General features: G+C 38.2%; 16 protein-coding genes across 17 annotated transcripts; 12 read left to right on the forward strand and 4 right to left on the reverse strand.

Annotated features, from left to right (window-relative positions):
• Positions 1 to 752: 752 nt before the first annotated feature.
• On the reverse strand, positions 753 to 12606 carry LOC138913254 (salivary glue protein Sgs-5-like). The gene is made up of 4 exons (XM_070216197.1): positions 12563 to 12606; positions 1222 to 1432; positions 982 to 1161; positions 753 to 887 (listed from the first exon to the last, which is right to left on the reverse strand). The coding sequence occupies exons 2-4, from the start codon at positions 1391 to 1393 to the stop codon at positions 850 to 852; spliced, it is 390 nt and encodes a 129-aa protein (XP_070072298.1). The 5' UTR covers positions 1394 to 1432; positions 12563 to 12606; the 3' UTR covers positions 753 to 849.
• On the reverse strand, positions 1538 to 2678 carry LOC108069820 (salivary glue protein Sgs-5). Its single transcript, XM_017160061.3, has 3 exons — positions 2076 to 2678; positions 1826 to 2011; positions 1538 to 1772 (listed from the first exon to the last, which is right to left on the reverse strand). The coding sequence occupies exons 1-3, from the start codon at positions 2296 to 2298 to the stop codon at positions 1735 to 1737; spliced, it is 447 nt and encodes a 148-aa protein (XP_017015550.1). The 5' UTR covers positions 2299 to 2678; the 3' UTR covers positions 1538 to 1734.
• Positions 3354 to 3906, reverse strand: LOC108069826 (uncharacterized). Its single transcript, XM_017160068.3, has one exon. The coding sequence runs from the start codon at positions 3885 to 3887 to the stop codon at positions 3429 to 3431; it is 459 nt and encodes a 152-aa protein (XP_017015557.2). The 5' UTR covers positions 3888 to 3906; the 3' UTR covers positions 3354 to 3428.
• Positions 4010 to 4677, forward strand: LOC108069825 (uncharacterized). Its single transcript, XM_070216199.1, has 3 exons — positions 4010 to 4105; positions 4349 to 4504; positions 4547 to 4677. Exons 1-3 carry the CDS (start codon positions 4099 to 4101, stop codon positions 4630 to 4632), a joined length of 249 nt encoding a protein of 82 aa, XP_070072300.1. The 5' UTR covers positions 4010 to 4098; the 3' UTR covers positions 4633 to 4677.
• On the forward strand, positions 5337 to 6747 carry LOC108069815 (lysosomal aspartic protease). The gene has a single exon (XM_017160057.3). It carries the CDS (start codon positions 5344 to 5346, stop codon positions 6745 to 6747), a length of 1404 nt encoding a protein of 467 aa, XP_017015546.2. The 5' UTR covers positions 5337 to 5343.
• On the forward strand, positions 7054 to 8287 carry LOC108069818 (cathepsin D). Its single transcript, XM_017160059.3, has one exon. The coding sequence runs from the start codon at positions 7067 to 7069 to the stop codon at positions 8183 to 8185; it is 1119 nt and encodes a 372-aa protein (XP_017015548.2). The 5' UTR covers positions 7054 to 7066; the 3' UTR covers positions 8186 to 8287.
• Positions 8693 to 10085, forward strand: LOC108069816 (lysosomal aspartic protease). The gene has a single exon (XM_017160058.3). It carries the CDS (start codon positions 8725 to 8727, stop codon positions 9907 to 9909), a length of 1185 nt encoding a protein of 394 aa, XP_017015547.2. The 5' UTR covers positions 8693 to 8724; the 3' UTR covers positions 9910 to 10085.
• Positions 10547 to 11076, forward strand: LOC108069822 (uncharacterized). Its single transcript, XM_017160064.3, has 3 exons — positions 10547 to 10733; positions 10788 to 10940; positions 11001 to 11076. Exons 1-3 carry the CDS (start codon positions 10562 to 10564, stop codon positions 11012 to 11014), a joined length of 339 nt encoding a protein of 112 aa, XP_017015553.2. The 5' UTR covers positions 10547 to 10561; the 3' UTR covers positions 11015 to 11076.
• LOC108069823 (uncharacterized) lies at positions 11222 to 11899 on the forward strand. The gene is made up of 3 exons (XM_017160065.3): positions 11222 to 11517; positions 11571 to 11723; positions 11791 to 11899. Exons 1-3 carry the CDS (start codon positions 11343 to 11345, stop codon positions 11799 to 11801), a joined length of 339 nt encoding a protein of 112 aa, XP_017015554.2. The 5' UTR covers positions 11222 to 11342; the 3' UTR covers positions 11802 to 11899.
• Positions 12019 to 14789, forward strand: LOC108069824 (U-Kazal-Dg21.2-like). Of its 2 annotated transcripts, none has more exons than XM_017160066.3 (5): positions 12019 to 12407; positions 12477 to 12629; positions 12690 to 13483; positions 13546 to 13698; positions 13759 to 13800. In XM_017160066.3, the coding sequence occupies exons 1-3, from the start codon at positions 12233 to 12235 to the stop codon at positions 12698 to 12700; spliced, it is 339 nt and encodes a 112-aa protein (XP_017015555.1). In that variant the 5' UTR covers positions 12019 to 12232; the 3' UTR covers positions 12701 to 13483; positions 13546 to 13698; positions 13759 to 13800. The 2 variants fall into 2 exon arrangements, with proteins under 2 accessions (XP_017015555.1, XP_070072299.1); XM_070216198.1 differs by lacking the exons at positions 12019 to 12407; positions 12477 to 12629 and adding exons at positions 14353 to 14505; positions 14569 to 14789 and having other exon boundaries at positions 13246 to 13483; positions 13759 to 14293.
• Positions 14790 to 15168: 379 nt separating this feature from the next.
• On the forward strand, positions 15169 to 16178 carry LOC108069819 (uncharacterized). Its single transcript, XM_017160060.3, has 2 exons — positions 15169 to 16017; positions 16075 to 16178. The coding sequence occupies exons 1-2, from the start codon at positions 15561 to 15563 to the stop codon at positions 16134 to 16136; spliced, it is 519 nt and encodes a 172-aa protein (XP_017015549.2). The 5' UTR covers positions 15169 to 15560; the 3' UTR covers positions 16137 to 16178.
• Positions 16179 to 17223: 1045 nt separating this feature from the next.
• Positions 17224 to 17649, forward strand: LOC108069784 (uncharacterized). Its single transcript, XM_017160023.3, has one exon. It carries the CDS (start codon positions 17224 to 17226, stop codon positions 17647 to 17649), a length of 426 nt encoding a protein of 141 aa, XP_017015512.2.
• Positions 17650 to 18847: 1198 nt separating this feature from the next.
• LOC108069807 (translation initiation factor IF-2) lies at positions 18848 to 19249 on the forward strand. The gene has a single exon (XM_017160048.3). The coding sequence runs from the start codon at positions 18848 to 18850 to the stop codon at positions 19247 to 19249; it is 402 nt and encodes a 133-aa protein (XP_017015537.2).
• Positions 19250 to 20491: 1242 nt separating this feature from the next.
• LOC108069785 (uncharacterized) lies at positions 20492 to 20959 on the forward strand. Its single transcript, XM_017160024.2, has one exon. The coding sequence runs from the start codon at positions 20492 to 20494 to the stop codon at positions 20957 to 20959; it is 468 nt and encodes a 155-aa protein (XP_017015513.2).
• A 933-nt stretch (positions 20960 to 21892) lies between these two features.
• LOC108069786 (translation initiation factor IF-2) lies at positions 21893 to 22358 on the forward strand. The gene has a single exon (XM_017160025.3). The coding sequence runs from the start codon at positions 21952 to 21954 to the stop codon at positions 22306 to 22308; it is 357 nt and encodes a 118-aa protein (XP_017015514.2). The 5' UTR covers positions 21893 to 21951; the 3' UTR covers positions 22309 to 22358.
• A 569-nt stretch (positions 22359 to 22927) lies between these two features.
• On the reverse strand, positions 22928 to 23329 carry LOC108069808 (guanine nucleotide-releasing factor 2-like). The gene has a single exon (XM_017160049.3). The coding sequence runs from the start codon at positions 23327 to 23329 to the stop codon at positions 22961 to 22963; it is 369 nt and encodes a 122-aa protein (XP_017015538.2). The 3' UTR covers positions 22928 to 22960.
• Between the last annotated feature and the right edge of the window lie 1498 nt (positions 23330 to 24827).

Genomic DNA, 24827 nt, shown 5'->3' on the forward strand with positions numbered 1-24827 from the left:
TCAACTGCCCCCAGCTGCTGGTTTGATTTAGTTTTATATATGATCAGATTTAGGCCAGCCAATGAACTCGATTCGAAATCCATATTGTAAAACTGAAACAAAGGATTCGCTCCCATACGCCGATCTATATTCTTCAGCACGTGTAACTACGCCACATGCAATAAATATGTTTTCAAACATTACAATCCAGAGATAATAATATGTAAATAATAACGACATATAATTATATATTAAAACGAACGTATAAAAAAGTTTACTTTTAGGCTTGTTAAAAATTATTTATCGAAATAAAAAAAATGGTGCTCACTAATTAAAAATGTTACCTATTTACAGGCAACTTTCGAATTTAGGCTACCTTTTTATGCCTCATTGTTATTCGTGTAAGCATTCAAAATAATAGGATCTTAACTTTGTCAGTATGGAATAAACTATCGAACTATCAAAGAGAGGTTGATTATAAATAATATTTATGTTTGGATTCGGAGGGAGACGAGCTTTTTTCTGCTACTTTTTTATCTTCTGCAAGAATTCTCTAATATTAATAAAATCTCACAGTAAAATAATATGTAATGATAGCTCAAGGATGTCCAGGTTTGTAAGAATAATGAAAGTAAACTGAGTGTTCTTTTAACAGAATCATGTTTTATATTGAGCAACGCTGAATTGAAACAGAAGAAATAAGAACAGCTGAAACAATGCATTTAATTTAAATTTATTTTATTTATTTAAGCTAAATATAAATGAAAGCTGTTTAATAAAAATCCATAACTTAACAATCAAATAATGTATTATATTATATTTCATTTGCAACTTTTTTTTGTGCAGCTAACAATTTTGACCGCTTGTTTTTCAAGGACAAGATCCGATCGAGGGCTCACCAATATATGCTAAAATGTTTGAAAATAAATTATCTAACTAGAAGTTTTGAATCTGATGCTAACGCAGTTTACTTTATATATAAATGAATTAACGAGTACCTACCATTGGCATTTTTGCAGGAATACTGGTCCAATTGACAGCGGTTCAGAAAGGTCGTTTGTCGATCTCTTTTAATTCCGTTGATGTCCACATAGGAGAAAGAAGCACAAACTTGAGGTCCACTTAAGGGACAGCGAATTGGGCAATGTGACTTGCATTTATCTTGAGAGGTTGGAATCAAAGCTGACAAAAAACATTTGTAATATTCTTTTGAAAATTAGTAAACAACTTTCTTAGACATACGCCGCAAACATTGGTTTTTCCGTTGGCAGTTAAGCGATCCTAAGTGACAAGAGTTCTGGAAAACTCGGCAAACGCCATCCGAAACTGTCCAGACAATATTCTTGGCATAGGGATCACATCGAAACTGTAAGGTACAAGCTCCGGTACAATCTCTGATTTGAGCAAGATTCATTTTCAGAAATCCACAAAACAGAGTTCCAAGAAGTAAAAGCTTAAAAACATCCATTATTATAATAAGTGATCATCCGACATATGCCAGATTATATAGCCTGGGATCTTCAGATAATGAACTTCCAGCTGTGCAATTAAGTTTTTGTGAACACAGGTGATACAAAAGGTTCCTCTTTATGTAATTAAAATTATTGTGTCAATTTAATATTTGTTAAAGAAAAACAATGCAATAATAAGGCCTGCGGGATTTTAAAAATGTTGTGAGTTTTTGGAGTGTAATTAAGATCCACTTTAAAGACGCATTTTTTATTGTCAATATTGTCAGCCATTTAAATATTCTTTTTAGTCGCAGCGTCCAATGCGCGGTTCGTTCACATAGGCTGCAAATACAAATATTAATATGATTTAGTATTGTTAAATAAAATAAACCCACCTTGAGCATTACGACAGGCGTACATATCCAGTCCGCAGCGACTTCCGAATGCCATGTCCCGCCCACCAGTAGTTCCATTGCTGTGGGTATAGGGAAACCAAGCACAGACTGGAGGTCCGCCCCGAGAACACCACCTTGGGCAGTATGGTTCCTGCATGCACTCCTCCTTTGAAGTGGCTACCATGGCTAAGAGGATAATAATTTTCGAATCCTTAAAAAATGTATTAGATTTAATAAATCCACAACTTACGTGGCAAGCATTGATTGACCCTCATGCAGTTTTCATTCCCAAAGATACAGCCGTTCTGGAAAACTCGACAAACCCGATCTACTATTGCCCAGACCAGATCCTTATAGTAGGGACTGCATCTTGCACGTAACATACACGTATTCGAACAGTCCGTGGTTTGGGCTTCATTCAGGTGAAAAAATCCACACAATAAAACGAATAATATCGAGAGCTTAACGTTCATGTTGGAAAAGAGGAATACAGGTGACTGAAACTCTTTCCGCAGTACTCTTATATATTTATAAAGATTAACTCATCGCAGCCAAGTGTTTTGAACTCGATCTTCAACAATTAAATCAATGTATAAACAGCTGGAAAATATTTGTATATTAAACCGACTGTTAGATTAAACAAAAAACAAAAGAAAAACCAATATGAATTAGGTATAAATAAATAAATAGTATTACTTAACTTGCGACAACGGTTTTTTACTGTTAAAACTTGGCCAGTTCGACATTTTACTAGAATATCAAAAAGAAAGGCTTGCGTTTCTATTATTAATAATAGGAACGAAAGACTTAAAAGCGAAAGTAATCCGACGTGCATTTCCTTTCGAAAGTACAACAACTAACTAGTTCTGATTTTGAAGTTTCATTACCGACCTTTAAACTAAAATTTTCCACCAAATTAAATGGACTTTAAAACAAAAACCATGACTGACATCAATTGGTCACTTTTCTGGTGCAAAATTTAAATCTATAGGAGAGGATCATCTTCATTGATCGCATTACTCGTCTTGATTTTTTGAAAGTCATTGCCTCAGCAAGTTTCCGGTTTTGGCTTTCAATTCGAAAGTAAAATCTACGCACGCGCAATTTTTCGCTTTTTGATTGACTTTGTCTCGGGAAGGTGTATTAATTCGGGTAAAAAAAAAAGCAGCAAGCAAATGTTTGAACCCCTTAAGTAATAAATCTTTGGCTCTGTCAGCTTGGCGACACCGCGTGCGTATCTCGTTGGCCAACTTCAACGCCCACCCGTTGGCCAGCTTTTTTTCGTTTTGGCCCGGTCCGGCCGAAAAGACATGACAGTCGACAGGTCGCAGCCAAGTGAATGGGAGCTCTGAGTGTTGGGAGCACAGAGCGCCTGGCAATATTTTCGCCCCATTTTGGCACTGAGAAATTTGTTTTGAAAGATTAAACAAAAAATTAAAAATAGAAGAAACAATAAATTAACAAAACAAGAATTATAAACAAAATTTTACAAAATAAAAGTATTTGTTGATTATATTTATTAATTATCCACTCAAAAAAAATCCATATTGTTTAAAATAGTTGTTTGTTTGAATTTAATTTAATTTATTGCAGTATTGGTATCTCATGGAATTAGCTTTAATACAGAAACTCGCTTTTTATTCTTAAACCCCTTCTGGAAGTCCACTCTGTACGTGCGAAAAGTTTTCCGATTAAAAAGCCGATATACACATCTGCCTGTCTTCAATCGACATGGGTCATTGGAGTTATTGAAACCCTTCAAAACACGAACGTTTCTTTTATTTTTAAGACCATGCCTAAAGGCCACTTTGATGGGTCTTCCCGTTTTGCGATCTTCCAGTAGAAATACAACATTATGGCGCTTTTTTTCACCCGATCTCTTCGGCACGACATAGTACTTCTTCTTTGGATACAGATATGGATAGCACTTTTTACATGATGTTTTTTGTGTTTTCGGCTGAGTTCTGGGATTGGTTGCCTCATTATCTACATTATCACTAATGGACTGGCCGAGTGTCAGACTCATGACCGCCAAGAGCATCCACACCCACACAGCAGGCATGACCGACTTTCAATTGGAGCTGCTTTGATCTCTTTAGGAAGTTCAAGTGGCGGTCGAAGCGAATCGATTTGTGAGGGAAAATGATCGCTGTAAATTGAAATTCAAACATATAATTGTTAACCCGACCAGCACGTTTTCCATTCGGACTTCACAACCATTTAGAGTGATCCAAGACTGAGTGAAGGCTGCGGCGGTTAACCAGTTTTGCAATATGATCGGTGGGTGTGGAATTTTTTCGAACTGCATAGGCAATTGATCGGTGATGCCCCTAAAATGCTGTTGAACTGTAGTCGATTTTTATTTAGTTTTAATGGGCTTTCAACAGCTGTATTTTTTCAGAACCAGCTCATCTCTCTACCTATAAAAGCTCATCAGCTTGTCATTAATAAGTCAGAATTAATCTCGCATTTCACCGAAAATGAAGTCGTTTACTGCGATTTTCTTTCTGTATCTCATCTCAGTTCAGATTGAGGCACAAACGAGGCCAGATTGTCCTGAGTTTTGTCCTGCAGTTTATCAACCCGTTTGTGGAAAAGCCAAAGTAAGGGGACAATTAGTGCGATGTGAATTTGGCAATGGATGTGTAATGGGTGTCAGCGCCTGTCGTCGTAAAATAAGTGAGTAATGCATATTTTCCTATTTCTTTAACTCTTTTTAAGTTAATCTCTATCCTGTTTTTGATTGGTGCGAAATACCCTTGGAAAAGTGTAAGGATCCTTCTCCTAACTGCAGTGAATTACGCTAATCTATATTAAGTTCCACAAATAAACAATAACATTTTATGTACTCAGCTATGACGTAAATTTACTTACCAAACTGACGCTTATTCGCAAAAATTAAAAATATGGTTTGGCGACATTGTTGTTCTAGATAGAAATTTGTGTCTTGGAGATTTTTGTTTATGCTCTATTTATTTAAGACACATGACCTTGAAAATGAGATGTTGATGCTCTAACATCTCTGTTTAATAATCTTCAAACCATTGTACTAAATTTTATATTGATTCTTTACTTTCCGTGTAGAATATTCACTAATAATACAAAGACAGACGGACCTAATAGTTTCCAAGAATAGTGCTATTTAAAAAATAATTTTTCAGGATTAGTTATTAACTAGATGACTAATTCTCTGAGAACGGTGCATTCTTGGGTAAGGTCACTTTTTATTTATATGGCTTGGTTTCATTAACCGGCTTAAACCGATTTTTATTTCGATATTTCAAGACAAGGGTATGGTTGTGATCTAATTTTAGGTACAACTTCCATGTGATCCGCTTTGTACTCGTTGCTATTTACTTTTCTCTTACGCTTTTTAAGGAAATTCAAACATTCCCACAGCTGTTTTCCCCCAGTGACCTTGGCTAACAAATTTCGGAGAATGTGGGGTTCTATAAAACCCCTAACATCCGAATTGCGAGGGTTAGTATCTACTGAGCTCCCTCGCAAAAAATCTAAGAATGCGTTGCAGGATTCTAGTGTTGTGTGCATTAATTTGCCTTTTCGTTATTTTGACGGAGGCCAGACAAAGGAAAGCCAATCGTTCCGGATCAAGATCCTTGGCGGCCAGGTATCAGCGAAGTAATGTGCGTCATCAGACTGGAAACAGACTGGCTGTCAGGTCTAGGAATCTTAAAAAACGCGGACTTAATTCGGCCAAGAAGAACAGGAGGCGTCGCAATTTGGCCAGGAAAAACCGGAGGCAACGCAATTTGGCCAAACGTGAAACCAAGGCCAAGTCGAGTAGCAGCAGTGGTTCGAGTTTTGCCTCTCTACCACTGGATTTCGAACAGAATTTCGTGCGAACCACCGACAATTTGCGATCCGAAAGGGTATTTTTGGCAGCTCGTTATGGTTTTAGTTTTGCCAAGACTTCTGGATCGACAATCCTGAAAAACACAGCGAATATGGAGTACACCTGCAAGCTGAACATTGGCACACCGAAGCAAAAGTTCAGAGTACTACCGGATACGGGCAGTTCGAATCTTTGGGTGACGGGACCTCATTGTAAGAGCGAGGCCTGCCGGAAGCACGAGCGTTACTATCCCAAAAAGTCCAGTACCTTTGTAAAGAACGGAACGAAATTTGCAATTCAATATGGTGATGGAGCACTGTCAGGTGTTCTGGCCGAAGACATTGTGAGAATTGCTGGACTGGCAGCCCCCAATCAGACCTTTGCTATCTCCACCAAGGAACCGGGAGATACCTTTGAAGCAGCCAATTTCGATGGAATACTGGGTATGGGCTTTCGGTCCATCGCCGTGGACAATGTGCAGCCCCTTGTGCAGAACATGTGCGCCCAGAAAGTGATCACCAGCTGTAAGTTTGCCATTTGCATGAAGGGCGGTGGCAGTTCGTCGCGCGGTGGAGCTCTGTTCTTCGGGAACACCAGTACCAAGGCTTACAGTGGCTCGAATAGCTATACGTACACGCCGGTAACCAAGAAGGGATACTGGCAATTCAACCTTCAGAATATCTACGTGGGCGACACCAAAGTGAGTGGCTCGGTGCAGGCGATTGTGGATTCCGGAACCTCCCTGATCACCGCCCCAACGGCAATCTACAATAAGATCAACAAGATCCTCGGTTGCACTGAGACATCCAGCGGAGAGTGCTATATGAAGTGCTCAACGGAAGTGAAAGAATTCAAATTTGGCATCGCGGGCAAGGAGTTTGTCATTCCGGGCAAGAAGATGATGGTGAAGGTGAAGACCAGCAAGGGCAAGACCATTTGCATATCGGCGGTCCAGAAAGTGCAGGGCGAACCGGTGATCCTGGGCGATGCCTTCATCAGGCATTTCTGCACCATCTTCGATTTGGCCAACAGTCGCATTGGTTTCGCTGCCACTACGTATTCTACCTAGGTCTCTGTTTTAATTTTAAATGTATTTGTATTGCTGATCTCAAATAGAGGATCATCATCTAAATATTTCTGAATTAGTTTTTCAAATTTGTACAAAGATGAAAATAAATATTACTTTTAAAATAAATATGTGTAATGTAACTGATTTAACAGCTTTATAAGTTCCAAATGTAAACAGCTAACAAGCGGATCCATTAAAAATCTTTGATTTACCTGCCTAATTAACCCAAACAGCTGCTAATTTACATAAGCAATATGTCGATGGAAGTGAAAAAATCGGAGAGGTATTATTTTCAGTTCTCTAAGTAAACTCATCGAAGATGCTTCGAGTTTTAGTTTTTTTACTTGCGGCTTCATGTTTTACCTTTGCCACTGGAAAAGTACTAAAAGTGCCGCTTTATGTGAGGCAAAAACTCAATAGAAGTGAGCTATTCTTCGCCTCAAATTCAACCCAAGGAGGAGAGACACTTAAACTTCCGCTGCAGACTCGCACAAATCTGGAATATTATGGGACCATTTCCATGGGAACTCCGAGGCAGAACTTTAGTGTGATCTTCGACACGGGATCTTCCAACACTTGGTTGCCCTCTATCAATTGCCCGAAAAGTAATTTTGCCTGCCAGAACCACCGGAAATATAACTCTTCGAGGTCCAGAAGTTATAAGCCAGATGGACGTAACTTCACCATGCGATATGGATCTGGCAGAGTGGTGGGATATCTATCGAAGGACACCATGCACTTGGCTGGAGCTGATTTAACCGATCTGACCTTCGGAGAAAGCCTCTTCCTGCAACACTTTGCCTTTAGTTCCGTGAGATTTGATGGACTGGTCGGCTTGGGCCTGGGATCTTTAGCCTGGCCCAATACAACACCATTTCTGGAACTTCTATGTGCGAATCGTTTAATTGAGAAGTGCATATTTTCGGTTTACTTCGGTCGAAAGGGTGGAGAGATACTCTTCGGTGGCTTCGATAGATCCAAATTTGAGGGAAAACTACATTATGTGCCGATTAGCCAATGGGATTCTTGGAATCTGGAAGTAACCAAAACAACGGTGGGAACGAAACAAATTGGTGGAATAAGCAATGCCATTTTGGATACGGGAACTTCGCTGGTTTTAATGCCCCAAGATACGTACAATAATCTGCTAAAAGTCCTATCAGCTAAAGTAGAAAATGGCTATAGTATTCTGTCTTGTGAGAGGAAGTCGCTGCCCAATATCAATATTCTCATCGGGGGCAAGGTATTTCCCCTAACATCCAGCGATTATCTGATGGAGTTGACACTTGATCGTAAAAAGCTCTGTGTACTGGCCATTGCTCCCATTAACAGGGGATTTTGGGTGCTGGGGGATATCTTTCTGGGCCGATATTATACGGTTTATGATGCCACTGAGAAGAGAATTGGACTGGCCAAGGCGGTGCGAAGGGGTGGATAAAAATAAACAGTAGTCGGAATACAGTATGTACCTAAATATAACGAACCAATTAGGGAATGCTTAAAAATGTTATGTTATTAAACTATGTATATAATTGTTAATTTAATAAACAAAAGTAATATTTTCAAATCATCTTGGTAAAATTACTACTGATATGATTGTCTGTCTACATAATTTCTAATTCTACTTTGCAATTTCGCTGGAGAAGTTTCCAGTCCGTTATGGTTTTTTTCTAAAGTATACTCAGTATATAAGTATGTATATAGCCCACTGTTCGCACAATTTAATTTGTTAATTGCCAATTGCTTTGTTTATTCAATTAAATGTACTCGCCCTATTTATCTCTATTTACGCAAACATTGAAGTGCGTTCAAGCACCGCATTAGCCAATTCCATTTGAATGCCAGACGAATTTGGCCATTAAAATGCTCCATTTGCAGGTGCTATAAAACAATCGGGGCCAGAATCTCTGCCAATTAGTTCGAAGGGAATTTACAAACGGTTCGGATCGGTTTTATTTCGATTTCGGTTGGTCAGCGATGCACTGGCTCTTTGGGCTGCTTTTGTCCCTGTGGATCTTGTGCCTGTTTTGGCCAGAATCCCAGGGCCAACTGATCCGCATTCCCATGCAATACCAGGCCTCTTTCATGGCCAGTCGTCGTCAACATCGCGCGGGGCGATCTTCGCTGTTGGCCAAATACAATGTGGTCGGTGGACCGCAGATTTCATCTAGAAATGGAGCCACGGAAACATTGGATAATCGATTGAATCTGGAGTACGCGGGACCCATCAGCATTGGATCGCCGGGTCAGCCCTTCAATATGCTGTTCGATACGGGATCCGCCAATCTCTGGGTGCCCAGTGCCGATTGTTCCTCGAAGAATTTGGCCTGTCAGCATCATCATCGCTACAACTCCAGTGCCTCGAGCAGTTATGTTCCCGATGGTCGTCGGTTTGCCATAGCCTACGGAACGGGGAGTTTATCGGGCAGATTGGCCCAGGATACGGTGGCCATTGGCCAGCTGGTGGTGCGGAATCAGACTTTTGGCATGGCCATGCATGAGCCGGGCTCAACCTTTGTGGATACCAACTTTGCTGGGATCGTGGGACTGGGTTTTCGAGAGATAGCTGAGGGGAGAATCAAACCGTTGTTCGAAAGCATGTGCGATCAGCAGTTGGTGGACGAGTGCGTATTCTCGTTTTACCTCAAACGAAATGGCAGTGAGCGGATGGGTGGTGAGCTACTTTTCGGTGGTGTGGATAAGGCCAAGTTCTTGGGATCCCTAACCTATGTGCCGCTCAGCCATGCAGGATATTGGCAGTTCCCCCTGGATGGCATAGAACTGGGCGGCAGGATAATCAGCCAGAATCGACAGGCCATTGCGGATACGGGCACATCTCTATTGGCTGCTCCGCCCAGGGAATATCTCATAATAAATAGCCTACTCGGCGGCCTGCCCACTTCGAATAATGAATATCTGCTCAACTGTTCGGAGATCGATAAATTGCCCGAAATAGTGTTCATCATTGGGGGTCAGCGATTTGCCCTCCAGCCCAGGGATTATGTAATGAGTGCGGCCAACGATGATGGTTCGGTGATATGTCTGTCCGCCTTTACCCTCATGGATGCGGAGTTTTGGATTCTGGGAGACGTGTTCATCGGGCGTTATTACACCGCCTTTGATGTGGGCCATCGGCGGATTGGATTCGCCCCAGCAGCCTAAAAATCGCTTAGTTTCGTTTTATTTCGTTACCGATAAGCATCAAACATCTGTTCTATTTTATGACAAAACTTGGACATAAAACGTGGCCGGAGAGAAATCACGAGAGTTGGTTACACAGAGAAAATAGCGATTGAAACCCGTTTGTGGAAAAAAACAGCTGACCGACTCACGTTCAGGTTAGGCGAGTCCATCGAATATATTATATTTAAATTACCTAAGCAATTCCCTGACAAGCTGGGTATATGTGCTTTTGTTAAACTCGAATTTAATTAGATAATAAGTGTAAAACGCCTTTTTTTTGTAGAAAATTTCATTGAAAAATTGTATGAGAAAAACTACAAAAAATTATAAAAGTGTTATGATTGATGGCCTTTTTTAGGTTTCTCTGACTTTAGAATATATTTTGAATGAGAATCCGGTGTATTTTGATAATATCTAGTGTGGGTATTTCCCTGGCTATCATTTGGAAATCGACAAATATGTGTGAATTAGCTAAAACAACAATATAAAAAAGTCCCCATCGGCAGGTTTATGACGTTTTTGCATATATAGACATTGATTAAGACCTTACAGACCCTAGAAACGCCCACTAACTGCGAATATAAAAGAGCAACACGCCATGCAGCTAGTCAGTTATAGAAAAGTATTCAATATGAAATCGGTACTTCTGTGTCTGCTATTGGGTCTGGCTTTAAGCCAAGTTAGTGGTAGCTGCCCGGAAACCTGTCCCGATACGGAGGATGTCGTTTGGGCTCTTGGAGGCGGATGCAATGTTTTCCGCAATAAGTGTCATTTCGACAAGGCGAACTGTCAGCCAGATTCAGGTTGGAAAAATTGTTTTAATACCTATTTGATTATTTTTCAACCAAGTTTTGTAGCTTTGACCATCACCACCAAGGAGGAGTGCCAGAAGCTATGTAACTTCGCTTGCCCAGCGGTATACGATCCTGTAGGTGGTATTTACAAGGGTGAATTAAGACGCTTTGGTAATCAGTGTGAAAAGAATGTTCACATCTGTCAGACTGGCGAAAGTAAGTGCAAAATACATTTTCATAAGAACTAATTTTATCATAAATATTTTATATATACAGCGTTCTTGGACTAATCGAAAAATGCAAACCCTTAAACGATTATGCAAATAAAAGGATTTATTAAAATAAAAAGAAACTATTTTTACTTGGCCAAAATAAGATACAATCTTAAAAACAAAAAAAATAGGTAGCAGATGTGCGATCAGTGACATTTAAAACAATACGGTTAATTATTTAAATTATAAACACAAAAAACCCCCGCATCTGGTGTTAATTTTCGTATAACTTAAGATCGATAAAAATTTCCGAAGTGAGGCTTTTTTCCAACAGATATAAAAGACGTGCAAAATAAATAGTTGTCAGTTCATTCGTAAACTTATCTGTTGGCAAAAGTTGTTCATTATGAAATTGCTTCTGCTTACTTGCCTTCTGCTGGTCGTGGCTCTAAGCCAAGTTAGTGCTAGTTGCCCGGAAAACTGTCCCGATACAGAGGATGTAGTTTGGGCTCTTGGAGGCGGATGCAATGTTTTCCGCAATAAGTGCTATTTCGACAAGGAGAACTGTCAGAGGGATTCAGGTGGGAGGATTATCCTTAATACGTATTTGTTGATTATTCAAGCATTTTTTTAGCTTTGACCATTACGACCAAGGAGGAGTGCCAGAAGTTTTGCGGCAACGCATGCATTCAGATTTACCAGCCTGTAGGTGGTATTTATAAGGGTCAGGAGCGAAGCTTTGGCAATGAGTGCGAAAAGCGTGAACACACCTGCCAGACTGGCGAAAGTAAGTATATTCGCAGATCATATTTTTTAAAATAAAGTTTTTTATCATATATTTTTGATGTCTACAGCCTTTGTATAGTCCTCAAAATGATGATCGAAATCTTAACAATTCTGGGAATTAAATGAATTACTAAAATGCTGATGTAACAAATAAAATGTTGTCTATTTAATTTAAAATTTAAGTTTGGGACATAAGGGTTAATTTTAGGTTAATTATTCAAATTTAAACGCAACGTGAGAATATATTTTCCTCCAATAAATTAATAAAAATTCTTTAAAATAACAATAAATAAGTAACACGTGGGCGATCACTGCCATATTCAATAACAATTAATTATTTAAATTAATAACGCAAAAAATCCCCCACATCTGGCGTTTTTTGTTTGCATAACTTAAGATCAATAAATATTTCCAAAGACGGGCCCCTTTCCAGCAGATATAAAAGAGGGTCAAAATAAATATTGGGCCAGTTCATCTATTAACTTAACTGCTAGCAGAAATTTGATCAATATGAAATTGTTCCTCTACATTTGCCTTCTGCTGGTTTTGGCTTTAAGCCAAGTTAGTGCCAACTGCTCAGGAAAGTGTCCCGATAAGGAGGATGTGGTTTGGGCTCTTGGAGGCGGATGCAGCGTTTTTCGCAATAAATGCTATTTCGACAAGGAAAACTGCACACGAAGGCCAGGTTAGTCAGGTTTATTGTTTTCATACTTAAATTAATATCTATTAACGGATTATGAAAAACCGATAATAGCGTTGACCATAACAACCAAGAGGGAGTGCCAGAAGCATTGTGCCGACGCCTGTCCCGCGATCTACCAACCCACAAGTGGAACTTACAGGGGCAAAGTCCGAAACTTCGGTAATGAGTGCGAAAAGCGTGCTCACACCTGTCGCACCGGAGAGAGTAAGTAAAACTAAACTAAAACTAATAAACTATTTACTTATACCTTTTCACACTTTACAGCTTTTTTGTGAACCAAAATAAACAATTTTGAACGTGAATGCAAATAAATTAATGTTCCAACTTACATTTACAATTAGTTTTCTATTCAATGAGGCTCATCCGTATTCATAGTTTTAAAAAAGAAATTATAATCAAGTTTGAAAAATAAATAATAAGCCAGCAAAATACATAAACAGCCACTCGATTCAGGTAGAGGTCTGCCGAGCCCACTGAATAATTTAACAATACTCAGTCCAGAAGAAGGTATACTGGGTTCGTTTATGGTAAGAGCGTTAGAATTTATAATTTAACTATTAAGTAAAAAAACAATAATTGTGTATAACTGCAGTCATAGATCAGATAGAATTAGACAAATTAGTGCATATACCTTTTAAAACGGTATTCAGCTAATTAAAGTGAACAATAGAGTAATTTATAGGCGATCACTGCCTCGAATACGATGTGCAAATTAGATAAAACAATAATACGCGGAAAAAATCCCCCACATCTGGTGAGCATGTGACGTTTTAGATTTATAAAAGACTTCATTGCCCCCTCGGCAACCGATATAAAAGAGAATCAAGCAAAATAAATGTTCAGTTCATCCGCAAACTCAGCCCGAAGCAGAAAGCTATTCATTATGAAATTGACTATCTCCCCTTGCATTTTAATGAGCCTGGCTCTGAGCCAAGTTAGTGCGAACTGCACTGGAGATTGTCCCGATACGGAGGATGTTGTTTGGGCCCTGGGAGGCAGTTGCAGGGTTTTTCGCAATAAATGCTTTTTCGACAAAGAGAACTGCGTTCGAAGGCCAGGTGAGAAATGGTTGATTGATTAATGTGAATTAAATATATGTTAAAATATCCCTATTTAATAGCATTGACAATCACAACTAGAGAGAAGTGCCAAGAGCAATGTGCCGACATTTGCCCCGCTGTCTACCAACCAACAAGTGGAACGTACAAGGGTCAAGTTCGTAATTTTGGAAATGAGTGCGAAAAGCAGGCCCACACTTGTCGGACTGGCGAAAGTAAGTGCTATTAGAAATGAGTAACCCTTTTATCTAATGTTCTGTATTTAACTTTTACAGCATTTTTGTAACTCACTCAGCGAAAAAATAAAAATGATAAGTGATTTATCTGTAACGCCATAAGCTATTGTTTATTTATTAAAAGATAAATTAGGTTAAATGGAACAGAACATAATATATTTTTATTTAATTAAAGCTATTATTTTTTGCGAGACTACTAACCTGCTGGATTTAAAGAACTATACACCTTGCGTGTGGCCAAACTCATTTGTCATCGGGGAGTATCCATAGAACAATAGAATAAGAACCGACATCTGGCACACTGCCAATATTTATTTGCCCAACTCTATAACCCTATATAAGCTCATCATAAAGTGAAATAAATTTAGTTGCAAGACTAGTTCCATTGCCAATACATCGAACCTGTTCGCAATGAAATCCTATATTGCGCTGTGCTTGATTTTCAGCCTAGTGTTGATTCATGCCAATGAAGATTGTCCAGATACGGAGGATATTGTATGGGCTCTCGGTGGCGGATGCCACGTATTTCGAAATAATTGCTTCTTTACTAAGGCAAATGTGCTCCGTAAACCAGGTAAGAATTGATTTCAAAATTTGTCGTGGTTTTCGAAATTACTAATCTCGTTTTTAAAGAACTCACCATCACCACCAAGGAGGAGTGCCAGAAGGAATGCCCTAAGATCTGTCCTGCAATTTATTCTCCTACCATGGGCACTTATAAGGGAGAGGTTCGCGAGTTTTCCAATAAGTGTGTCAAACAGGCTCATAACTGTCGGACTGGCGAGAGTAAGTGTCAATAATTAAATTAATTTGGACAAATTCATAGAGTAATTGTTTAATGCCTTGCAGCGTATGTGTAAACTGACGCGGCTACCTAATATCTGGACATTAGTCTATCAATCTGTTTACTAATAAAAGCTGAATAAAATAAACTTTGTATGCACAGTTCAAAATGTACCTAATTTACTAGAAATTAATAAGTTAGAAGCAGTACTTACCTAACTTATTCACTTAATTTGTATTATTATTTCACTTTAATACAAAAATACAACTTTAATTAGTGTACAAATATCTGCGAGGTTCAGACCAGTTTTAACGGATTTTCAGTACTTATGTCAGGTAATTTTGCAAAAGGTTTTGCATATGTTCATTATACAAACTTGTAAATAATATTTCCAACTTTTATTTTGTTGCTTCGTATTTTAGATATAAATATACATAGCTTGTAATGATGAACTTGTCTGTTATGTTATCGAAGTACGCAGAAGTTTTTTAAAAATGTACTAGAACCATTTGGGAATTTTAGTCCCTTAGTAAACCACTTTAGAGTTTAGAATTCTAATTACGGAGTTAATTGCACATTTTCGGTACAATGTTATCATAAATCAGACATTTTATTCTTTATTTTAGATTATACTTTTTGGGTTTGTACTAAATAGAAATCCAGTTTTGAAGAATGCTTTTGTAAACAAGCCTATGGGTTCGGTAAACTCGGATTGACACACTTGAGGGTTTAGAGTTCAGAGCTCTAGGTACTGCGAATAACTGGATTAATGGAACGCTCAAGTTGAACGTTCCTGGCCTGCATATACCATATATGTAGCTTGAGATTTATGGCTTGCGTTAGTATATTTATATTTTTTAATTAGCCGCTTACCAGTGATGCCATTGCAGTGCTTATCTTTTAATTAATTTCTAATTAAAATGGGTTTCTTGTTAAGTTTAAAATGTTGGACTCGGCTTCTACTGCGCCGAATGTGGGTATAAAACCGTAAAGTTTCCTGTGAAGTGGCATCAGTTGGCTTCCGAGTACGAAGCAAATATTTCTTAGTAAAGGAAGCATGGCCCTGCGTTTCATTGTTGCATTCAGTGCTTGGTTGGTCCTGGCCCAAGGATCATTCCTACACGGATCTCTGAATGAAGCCCACCAATCAGACATTGTTGGTGCTGAAGCGGAGGTTCCCCAGGAAGGATATTTGCCTGCTGAGGATGCCGTTGAGCCCCATTCCCATCACCACCAGGAGTCGCACCACCTCATCCACGGCGCTCACAATCACCATTATCACCACGAGTTCCCACATCACCATCATCACTTGGAGGGCCCACACCACGGAGTACATGGATCCCATCATCATGGAGTTCACCACGTGCATCATCATCGCAACTGCCATGCGACCATCCATTGTCCCAGGACCCACAGTCCGACTTATGCCACCGATGGACATCTCTGCTATCATGTGGAAAACTCCTGTGAACTTGCAATTTTGAACTGCCTGCGCCGCAATGAACTGAAGCCACGTTAGTTTTGACATATCCGAAGACAGAACCAAATATATTAATATTCTTTTTTTGCAGTCCTGAGACACATCAGTGGGCACGAATGCCATCATCTGCCCAGCGCTCGCAGATCCCACTAAACCTTAAATATGTACTGAACATAACTGAAGCTCTGACCATACTTACCCCCTAACCTGATTTTTCTTTAATTCCTTACCTATCGCAAATAAATAAATGTCAATTGAAAATATGTGGATTTCGTTTATCTAAATTTGGTAATCGGTGGATTTTTTTAAAGTTTTGGAAAATGGGCAATAAAAATGTGTAGGAGAAATTAAGTTTAACACTTCCAATTTGTAATTTTAATTTTATACAAACACAGCTCCATTAGCTTTATTAACCTTACAAATAAAGAATTTTTTCATTATTATAATTTCTTATGTATTCTGTAGACACAATAATATCATATTAATAAGAATTGCAATTTTAATAAAATAAACAGCTTATTATTTTATGGAAGGGGAAAAACTATGTATTTAAGTAAGCCAAAACGCTGGTAGCAGAATGAGCTCATACTGACAATAAATAGATCCATTAATGATTTTATTGGCAGCACTGGCCCTAAGATTCGGTTTCTCGCCCGCATATTAAACTAACAGTAGGATTTATAAGAGTGATGCAATTTCGATGGTCATGCGTACCGGCTCTTAAAAAAATTTTAAAGGAACACAAAATACATAAGTTCCAACAATTTTATGTAAGACTCAAGAATCGTGCATCTTTAAAAAACTTGTAAGGTTTAGTACAAGACTAATATTCGAACAAAATATTGTATTTAATTTAAGAATAATATTATAAAATACAATTTTATTTCAGTTAATAATAATTTCTAACTTATTAAAAAAAAAAAGAAGGTAAACAATTTGAAAAAAAGTATTTTAAATAGAAAGGAATTAAAACCTTGCATGCGAATTATATAAATTGGCTCTTATCCAAATCTTGGATCAGTAAAAAGTCCAAAGCAAAGTAAATGCAATAAACTGGGTCAAATTTTAATTTTGCTTAGAATAAATGACATCACTCTCTTCCAGTAATTACTGTAAAATGATGAATTACATTCTTTGGTAATTTAGGCTTTGTATGAGTTTCTCCAGTATAAAAGTGCCAAGTTTTTAGCAGAAAGCATCAGTTGATTCACCAGCAGTCATCCCAAATAACCAAAGCAAAATGGCAGTCCGTTTCATTGTTTTCTTCAGCGCCATTATCGTCCTGGCTCAAGGATCGAATATTCTGCCCATCGAAGAGGAGTCGGAGGTGGCTGTCCACTCTGGAGTCGTTTCGCCTGGAGCTCCTGTGGCCATCGTTTCGCAAGGACATCCATCTGTGCACCAGCCCATTGCTCCAGTCTACGGTCACGGCTCACTCCCAGCTCCAGTGGCAGTTGGAGGAGCTCCTCGCGGAATCGGATCAGGATTGGCTGGCCCTCGTGCTTATGGCCCTCGTCCTGCTGTGTCCTACGGTCGTCCTGCCGCCGTGGTCGTTCCCGCTGTTGTGGTTGCCCCAGTGGCTCCCATTCGCCAGCCTCATGGAGTGGCTGCCCCTGTTCTTGTGGGAGCTGGTCATGGAAACGTGCACGGTCGCCATCACGGCTAAGAACCGTTCCAAGTCGAGGGCTTGAGAGATTTGGAAACCAGCTTGACACACATTTTACATACCCAATCAAAGCAATAGGGCATTAACAAATACATGTTTATAATAGTATCAACAATAAAAAATATTTCATCAAAATAAACAATTTTATTCGTGGGGCTAATAAAGGGGTTTAACTAGATCTTCAAATACAAGGTGGTTTATCTGCGGTCGGCACACACATACGTTGACATTTTGTTTTATATTTCTGTGAGTAATTGGCACTGGGCAGCTCATCGATGTGTGTGTGCAGAACGCTGTGCTACGTTATACGTGTGCGAGCAGCGCGCCGGCAGAACAAAACCCTATGCTCACTTAATAGGGCGCTGCCGACCGCTGGTTTATATAAATTAAAAAATAAATACAAAATTAAGATTTAGATAGAAGGGAAAATTATTTTACCTTCTTGTGTGTTACACCAAAAATATATGTATGAGCAGTCCAAAATGTGATGGGGATTGGCTGATGTTGTTGTCTGTACAAGACAGTCGTTCTTTTGTATAGACGCAATGTTTTTACGAAGTTACAATTATAAAATCCCTTAAAAGGGAATATTAAAAATTTAATATATATTTACTGTTTCAAAAGATTTAGTATTTGGGCTAGCATTTTGCAAAAAAGGTCAGAATATGGAATGTCCTATTTTGCTGAGCTCAATGGATTGATATTAAAAACTTAAAATTTAACTTTTTCCATTTTGTAACGATGTAACTTTAAATAAAATAAGGAATTTGGGAAATAAAAGTATTTTCCAGAAAATTATGCTAACGATCGATAGCTTAAATTGTGTGTTAATTTTTTTGCGAATGGTATACTTGGGAATCGAAATTAAACTTTAAAAATAAATACAAAGGGTAATGAAGATTAGAAAAAAATAAACGTAAAAAAAAGTAAGTAAGTACATAAAATATTTTTAAAGCTTTTGAGTTCAAGAAACATTAGTTGACCGGCGTTTGAGTTCAAAGTGCAAATTACTTAAGAAAGCTTAAGGTCAGTGAGTCACTCATGAAACCATCTTTATGAGGGTAATTAATTTCAAATAAATAATTACGTTCTTATACTGCCCTGATTTTATGCGGTATTCTGAAGTATAAAAGATTTCCCTTTTCAATTGAATTCATCAGTTGTCTTACGAGCAATAATCACAAATAAGCACATCAAAATGGCATTCCGATTCATTTTTGTCTTCATTGCCACAATCGTCCTTGCCCAAGGATCGATTATTTCCCCAGTCGAGCAGGAGTCTCTTGTGGGAGTTCATCACTCTGGAGTGGTTTCATCCGGAGCTCCTGTTGTTGGTGTTCCTCGTGGCCATTCCGCTGCTCCTCAGCCCCAACGCCCCGTCTCTAGTCATGGATCCCTCTCTGGTCCAGTTGGAGGATCCCGTCGAGTGAGCGGAGCAGGAGTGTCCGGATCTCGTCCTCATGGTGGTGCTCCTCGTCGCCAGGCCGGTGGATCTTACAATCGTCCTGCTGCTGGCGCCCATGTAGGCCGTCCCATCGGAGGAGGAGCTGCCCACGGAAATGCTCACCAGAATCGCAATCGCAACCAGAAACCCTATTAGGAAACCGATAAAATGAATGCCCTAATGAGCTGGAGAAATTATTCTGAATAACCATTTTTCATTTTTATAAGCTCTACATTACTCTACAACTTATTTCCTCATAACTATCTTCTGCAAATAATAACAATTGTTATTTAAAATATGCGTATTATTATCAGGGTCGGAACTGGGGAAAGTTCCTTATTGCATAACAAAATTATACAATTTTATTCAAAAGCTTTATGTTACATCTAAAATTTACCTCGATGAATGTGATAAATTTTGAATTCGTTACGAATTCCCAAATTAAACTGCGTTCTCCAAAAAGATCCCCGACGCAAGGATTCTGAGAAACAGGACCTCAAAGTTTGAAAAATGCTACAAATTGCCAACTTTCCGTGGGAATTACAGGCAAACGGTTTCTTGGTTTGTTGCAGTGTTAAAGCGTTTTAAAAGTGCAACTCTTTGTCTTTTAAACCCTATATCGAAATAATTTTACGATTTTTATTAAGGGTGAAAAAAATAAAAGAAAACATAGCCATAAAACAAAAAAACAACAGCTGTTTTAAATTGTTTGTTGTTGTGTATGAATTGTGAATTAAATGTTTTTTCAACAAACTGAATAGTAACAAAAACTAAAAATACTTGGAATCAGATTGGATGACGTAGAAAACATTAACATTTTTGGTTAAATACAATATTAAGTATTTCTTATTACCATTATGTAAAATAAAAATTAAGTTTTGTCGAGAATATACAATTTTTGCTTTTGTTGCTGTTGTTTCAAAGAGCTAAATATTGTAAAGTAAAATAAATTAATAAAGCACTCAAAAAATAATAAACACTTTATTGTATTATTGTATATATAAATACATATATAAAGAAATATAACTTCTTATTTTCATCGCTTTTCAATAACTAACAAAATGTGTACAAAGGGATCTGTTCCATAATGTTAGGTTGAATTGTAATTCTCTGAAATGTAAACAATTATCTTCCCATCAAATAATAAGACCAATGAACTTAGCTTGACATCCGAACGAGTTCAGAGGCAAAAGTTCGTTGGAAGCTAAATCAAGATTTGTGTCACACGTGTCGTCACTCCCATTGCAGGTCTTATCTTTAAGAATATATAATGTGTTTTGGTATTTTGTGCTTAGACTGAGATTTTAAAGTGATTGAGTTCGACTATAAAAGCTTACATTTTCCAGGGTGAAAGTATCAGTTTACCCTGAGGCATTCATCGCAAATAACCAAATCAAAATGGCAGCCCGCTTCATTGTCGTCCTCAGCGCTCTAATCGTCCTTGCTCAAGGATCGAATATTTTGCCCCTTGAACAGGAGGCAGAGGTGCCAGTCCACTCTGGAGTCGTTTCGTCTGGAGCTCCTGTGGCCATCGTTTCGCAAGGACATCCATCTGTGCACCAGTCCCAACGTCCGATCTACAGCCATGGCCCAGTTTCGGCACCACTTGGAGGACCCCATCGACTGATCGGCTCCGGATTGGCTGGACCTCGTGCCTATGGAGGTGCTCCTCTTCATTCGGCCCCAGTATCCTACGTTCGTCCATCTACAGTGGTCGTTCCCGCTCCTCGGGTGGTGGTTTCTGCTCCTCGTGTCGTTGTTCCTGCTCCTCGAGTGGTGGTTGCTCAGCCTCATGGAGTGGCTGCCCCACTCGCTGTTGGATCTGGTCACGGCAATGGCCACCACATCCGTCATCACGGCCACTAAGATGTAAAATACGCTTCACCAATTTTCTTATCGACAATGCAACGAGAAATCCGAACAGAGCTCAACCAATTGATACAAAATAAAAAACCTTTATGTAACCCTTATTAAAGCAATAGCAATGAAATTAAAAGATTGTACACCCAAACATTGTTTAACCATTTAAATACTGCTACCAATAAATCAAATACTAAAACAATATACTTCTTTATATCCGGAAAAAGCATGTATCTTAACGACTTAGATATATGTACCACATCCATATTTAGTTTATTTGGGCAAAAAATAGGGATTTAATTTTTAATGTTTTATTTAATAAGTTAATATATTGATTTCAAATAAATAACAAAACTTATTCAAATATGTTCAAAACTCCGTAATGATTTTTTCATTTTATTTAATTTTTTATTTAATTAGTATAATTATTATTATTTTCAATAATTATTTAAAAGATTTTAGTATTAATCTTGTAAAAAGTTACAAGTTATAAAGTTACTAATAATAGTAACGCATAAGCTGTTTTCTTTTTTAATAATTAACTTTTCACAAATTCTTAAAATTATATTTTATTTGTGTGTAGCTTTAACAAGTGTATATAAATATGTATTTAATTAAATAAAATAAGCTAGGGAATAAATCATTTTGTTATGTCCGAAATTTTCCGTCGTTAACAGTAACTAAATCATGATGGCGATTTAATAAGGTTACTGAACTATGTACATATATATAAATTTTGAATTAAGAGAAACTGGATAAAAGTGGGATATCCAGAAAAATTTGATTTATTATAATTAAAAGTCAGTAATTACTATTTAAGTAATTAAATTCTTATTGTTAGGTTAATTCACTATTTGTTGCAGTCTTTATTTTCATTATGATATTTCTATAGCGTATAAAAGGAAACCCTTTTTCAAATTTACCATCAGTTGCCTAAGACACATCAATCACAGTTTCTTTTCAGTCCTGCACTTTAATAAATAAAAGCTAATATTGCAATGCGATTTGTTTTTGTGCTCGTTGTGATGTTCGTCCTGACGAAAGGATCCCACATATCTCCAGTGGAACCTGAATCCCCCGTGGAAGCTCATTCAGCCGGAGGTGTTTCTTCACAAGCTGCCGTTAGTTTCCCCGAAGTGCGACCAGCCCCAGGATCCCAGGCTCAATCACCAGCACCCCGTCCGGCTCCTCGACCAGTGGGAGCCCCTCGTCCTGCGGGAGCCCCTCGTCTTGTAGCTGCTCGTCGTCAGCTTGGATCACATTCCCGTCCTTCCGTTGTCGTCAACGTTGGACGTCCCATTGGCGGAGGATCTGGTCATGCCCAGAATCGCAATCGCATCCAGAAACCATACTAAATCCAATAGAAAACTGAAATTAAACGATTCCGGATAATAATATAAATAAATACAGCTTTTTGTCATTCAGAAATTTTCAAAAGACTTTTAATTTAACTTTATTTAAGTATCCAATAAGAGCGAGAAACCCAACTTGGTTTTTGACGTTTTTGGCCATATTTAAAAAATTTGTATACAAAATTATTTTTTCGGTTAAATCCTAATACTTGTGCTTACTTAAAAGAACGGCTTGTAAAAGAACGGCTCATATATTATTTAAAAGTCCTAAAATGGTTAAAGACTTTGCCAATTCACATTGAAAACTTACGGTCTAAGCTGGCAATATACTTTGGGCCAACTATTCAAGAAATGTTTAAAACATGAAGTGTACTCGGTTGGGTGCTTAACTTGTCGCTAACTCGTTAATTGGCACATTAACCAGTTCATCAAAGGTGCGATTGGTGTTAAGCTGTAGTGATACTGGCTAAACAATTGATTTGTTTTTGAGTTTAACACCCAATATATCAAGGAACCCAGCCATTAAAAAATAAACATTAATTGTGTTATTTATAACAATTGTTATTATTTGCAGGAGATGAAAATATGAAAATCATTTTAAGAAGCGAAAGAAATGGGGATAATATCGTTATTCTGCTGGTGTTGTATGGTGTTCCTAATAAGGTTTCTGGATGCGATTGCGATTTTGGTGAACATTTCCGTAGGCAGCTCCACCTCCAATTGGACGACCATGAGCGCCGGCAGAAGGACGACGAGGAGCACCACCATGAGGACGAGATCCGCCTACTCCTGCACCGCTCACTCGACGGGATCCTCCAACTGGACCAGAGAGGGAACCATGGCCAGAGATGGGGCGTTGAGGCTGAGATGCAGCGGAATGGCCACGTGAAACGCCAAGAACAGGAGCTCCAGCCACTCCAGAGTGATGCACTCCAAGCCCCGAATCCTGATGCACCGATGACAAATAAGATCCTTGGGCCAGGACAACCAGGGCACTGATCACGAAAATATAACGGAATGCCATTTTATTGCTGTTTCGGAATTTAAATTTTGATTGGTGCTGGACAATCGGGGAACAACTGATGCTTTCCTTCAAAAAAGTGAATACTTTTATATCAAAACCCTGAGCTCTCCAAAGAAAATCAAGAACGCAGTTAAACGTATTTTATTATATCAAAAAATATATAAAATAATCTTAATAATCACAATGATGTCATTAATTAACTTAAGTTAGATTTAATCTTAAGTTTCCACAAATGATCCAGTTTTTATAATTTCGGTGTTTAGCAATTAATGAATCACAGTTAAGCAGTTCATTTACCTGCCTAATACATTTCAAAAAAATATTGAATCTAAGTCAGAAGCGTAAATGCGTTTTGAAAGTTGACTAAATATACGATATCAAAGAAAACACATACATTTTTCTTGCAAGTACAGGCATATTTTACCATTTTATACTTTTTCGGACAACTCCTAAAGCAATTTATGCATAATACATGAATGGCTTGCTAACACAGAAGCCCCCTTTTCGCACAATTATGGCTTAGCTAACATTGCTGGCTACCATCGGCTTAATTGGCATATAGAAGACTTGATTAAGCTGGCCATTAGCCAGGCCAAAAAAGAGACACCCATCATCGTTGTTGGCAGGAAGTCGTGCATTTGCGAAAATAATTTTCAAAATATAGGCTTTTTCAAGTGATAGAGCGCAAAAATAATGGGTAACCTTGCCATATATAGCTCAGGGTCTGTTTATTATCCATAACAATGAAAGCAAATTAGGCTTATGATTGTCTAAGAAATCGCAAGTCCAATTGAGCTTTGATGGGCGGGCAATAATAATGAAAAAATGGTAAAAATGAATTGTCATCGTGGCAACATTTAATGAAATTACGTAAAAATCATTTGGCGATTTATACCATTTAGAAAGTAAGGCAAAGTGTGTGAACCAATTTGGGTGTATCACTCATATGTGAACAAGTTTACTTTCAATATAAAAAAGAATAACATTTTCGTTAAGTTTCTGTTAGTTCTTCAGTAATTTGCAATTAATTGAAACTCTACTCCAATGCAATCATGACTCATTCGCACCGTTGTCGCCAGCTGTGCGATTTGGGTGTTAACACTTTTTATTTACCTATTTTTCGTTTGTCAAGCTGACATGCAAGCGTTGCGGGTTTCCAGTTACTCGTTTTAATTTTAATTACATTTTTCGTATACAATTAGCTAACAAATCAATGCGAAACCGTTAGACAAAAAGAACAAATCGGATCAGAAAATAAAACAGACACAGAAAAATTGTATATCAACAATTGCTCAATCGATCCGATCAAATAACAAATAACTTTGTGCCGAATATTGACATTTCGTAAGCATTTGAAAAGTGAACGCGACAACAACAAACCTAAAAGCAGTGCGTTGGTAAAAATCTTGAACATGTTAAGAATGCTGGCAAGGTTGTCTGCCACGGCAGCTGCTGTCTTGTGGGCCTCCATCTCGGTCTCAGTCTCAGTCTCGATCCT

This window comes from Drosophila takahashii, chromosome 3R (assembly GCF_030179915.1).
Source record: "Drosophila takahashii strain IR98-3 E-12201 chromosome 3R, DtakHiC1v2, whole genome shotgun sequence".
Taxonomy (NCBI): domain Eukaryota; kingdom Metazoa; phylum Arthropoda; class Insecta; order Diptera; family Drosophilidae; genus Drosophila; species Drosophila takahashii.

Coding starts and splice junctions, on each gene's coding strand:
- LOC108069820 (XM_017160061.3), bottom strand. CDS start 2,298: ATGAACGTTAAGCTCTCGATATTATTCGTTTTATTGTGTGGATTTTTT. Junction 2,012..2,075: donor GGTCAATCAATGCTTGCCAC/GTAAGTTGTGGA, acceptor TTATCCTCTTAG/CCATGGTAGCCACTTCAAAG. Junction 1,773..1,825: donor CGCCTGTCGTAATGCTCAAG/GTGGGTTTATTT, acceptor TTGTATTTGCAG/CCTATGTGAACGAACCGCGC.
- LOC108069825 (XM_070216199.1), top strand. Junction 4,505..4,546: donor CGCCTGTCGTCGTAAAATAA/GTGAGTAATGCA, acceptor ACTCTTTTTAAG/TTAATCTCTATCCTGTTTTT.
- LOC108069822 (XM_017160064.3), top strand. CDS start 10,562: ATGAAATCGGTACTTCTGTGTCTGCTATTGGGTCTGGCTTTAAGCCAA. Junction 10,734..10,787: donor GAACTGTCAGCCAGATTCAG/GTTGGAAAAATT, acceptor CAAGTTTTGTAG/CTTTGACCATCACCACCAAG.
- LOC108069807 (XM_017160048.3), top strand. CDS start 18,848: ATGGCATTCCGATTCATTTTTGTCTTCATTGCCACAATCGTCCTTGCC.
- LOC108069818 (XM_017160059.3), top strand. CDS start 7,067: ATGCTTCGAGTTTTAGTTTTTTTACTTGCGGCTTCATGTTTTACCTTT.
- LOC138913254 (XM_070216197.1), bottom strand. CDS start 1,393: ATGAATCTTGCTCAAATCAGAGATTGTACCGGAGCTTGTACCTTACAG. Junction 1,162..1,221: donor GAAAAACCAATGTTTGCGGC/GTATGTCTAAGA, acceptor GTTTTTTGTCAG/CTTTGATTCCAACCTCTCAA. Junction 888..981: donor TTCCTGCAAAAATGCCAATG/GTAGGTACTCGT, acceptor CAAACATTTTAG/CATATATTGGTGAGCCCTCG.
- LOC108069808 (XM_017160049.3), bottom strand. CDS start 23,329: ATGGCATTCCGTTATATTTTCGTGATCAGTGCCCTGGTTGTCCTGGCC.
- LOC108069826 (XM_017160068.3), bottom strand. CDS start 3,887: ATGCCTGCTGTGTGGGTGTGGATGCTCTTGGCGGTCATGAGTCTGACA.
- LOC108069815 (XM_017160057.3), top strand. CDS start 5,344: ATGCGTTGCAGGATTCTAGTGTTGTGTGCATTAATTTGCCTTTTCGTT.
- LOC108069824 (XM_017160066.3), top strand. CDS start 12,233: ATGAAATTGTTCCTCTACATTTGCCTTCTGCTGGTTTTGGCTTTAAGC. Junction 12,408..12,476: donor AAACTGCACACGAAGGCCAG/GTTAGTCAGGTT, acceptor AACCGATAATAG/CGTTGACCATAACAACCAAG.
- LOC108069785 (XM_017160024.2), top strand. CDS start 20,492: ATGGCAGCCCGCTTCATTGTCGTCCTCAGCGCTCTAATCGTCCTTGCT.
- LOC108069816 (XM_017160058.3), top strand. CDS start 8,725: ATGCACTGGCTCTTTGGGCTGCTTTTGTCCCTGTGGATCTTGTGCCTG.
- LOC108069819 (XM_017160060.3), top strand. CDS start 15,561: ATGGCCCTGCGTTTCATTGTTGCATTCAGTGCTTGGTTGGTCCTGGCC. Junction 16,018..16,074: donor CCGCAATGAACTGAAGCCAC/GTTAGTTTTGAC, acceptor CTTTTTTTGCAG/TCCTGAGACACATCAGTGGG.
- LOC108069784 (XM_017160023.3), top strand. CDS start 17,224: ATGGCAGTCCGTTTCATTGTTTTCTTCAGCGCCATTATCGTCCTGGCT.
- LOC108069823 (XM_017160065.3), top strand. CDS start 11,343: ATGAAATTGCTTCTGCTTACTTGCCTTCTGCTGGTCGTGGCTCTAAGC. Junction 11,518..11,570: donor GAACTGTCAGAGGGATTCAG/GTGGGAGGATTA, acceptor GCATTTTTTTAG/CTTTGACCATTACGACCAAG.
- LOC108069786 (XM_017160025.3), top strand. CDS start 21,952: ATGCGATTTGTTTTTGTGCTCGTTGTGATGTTCGTCCTGACGAAAGGA.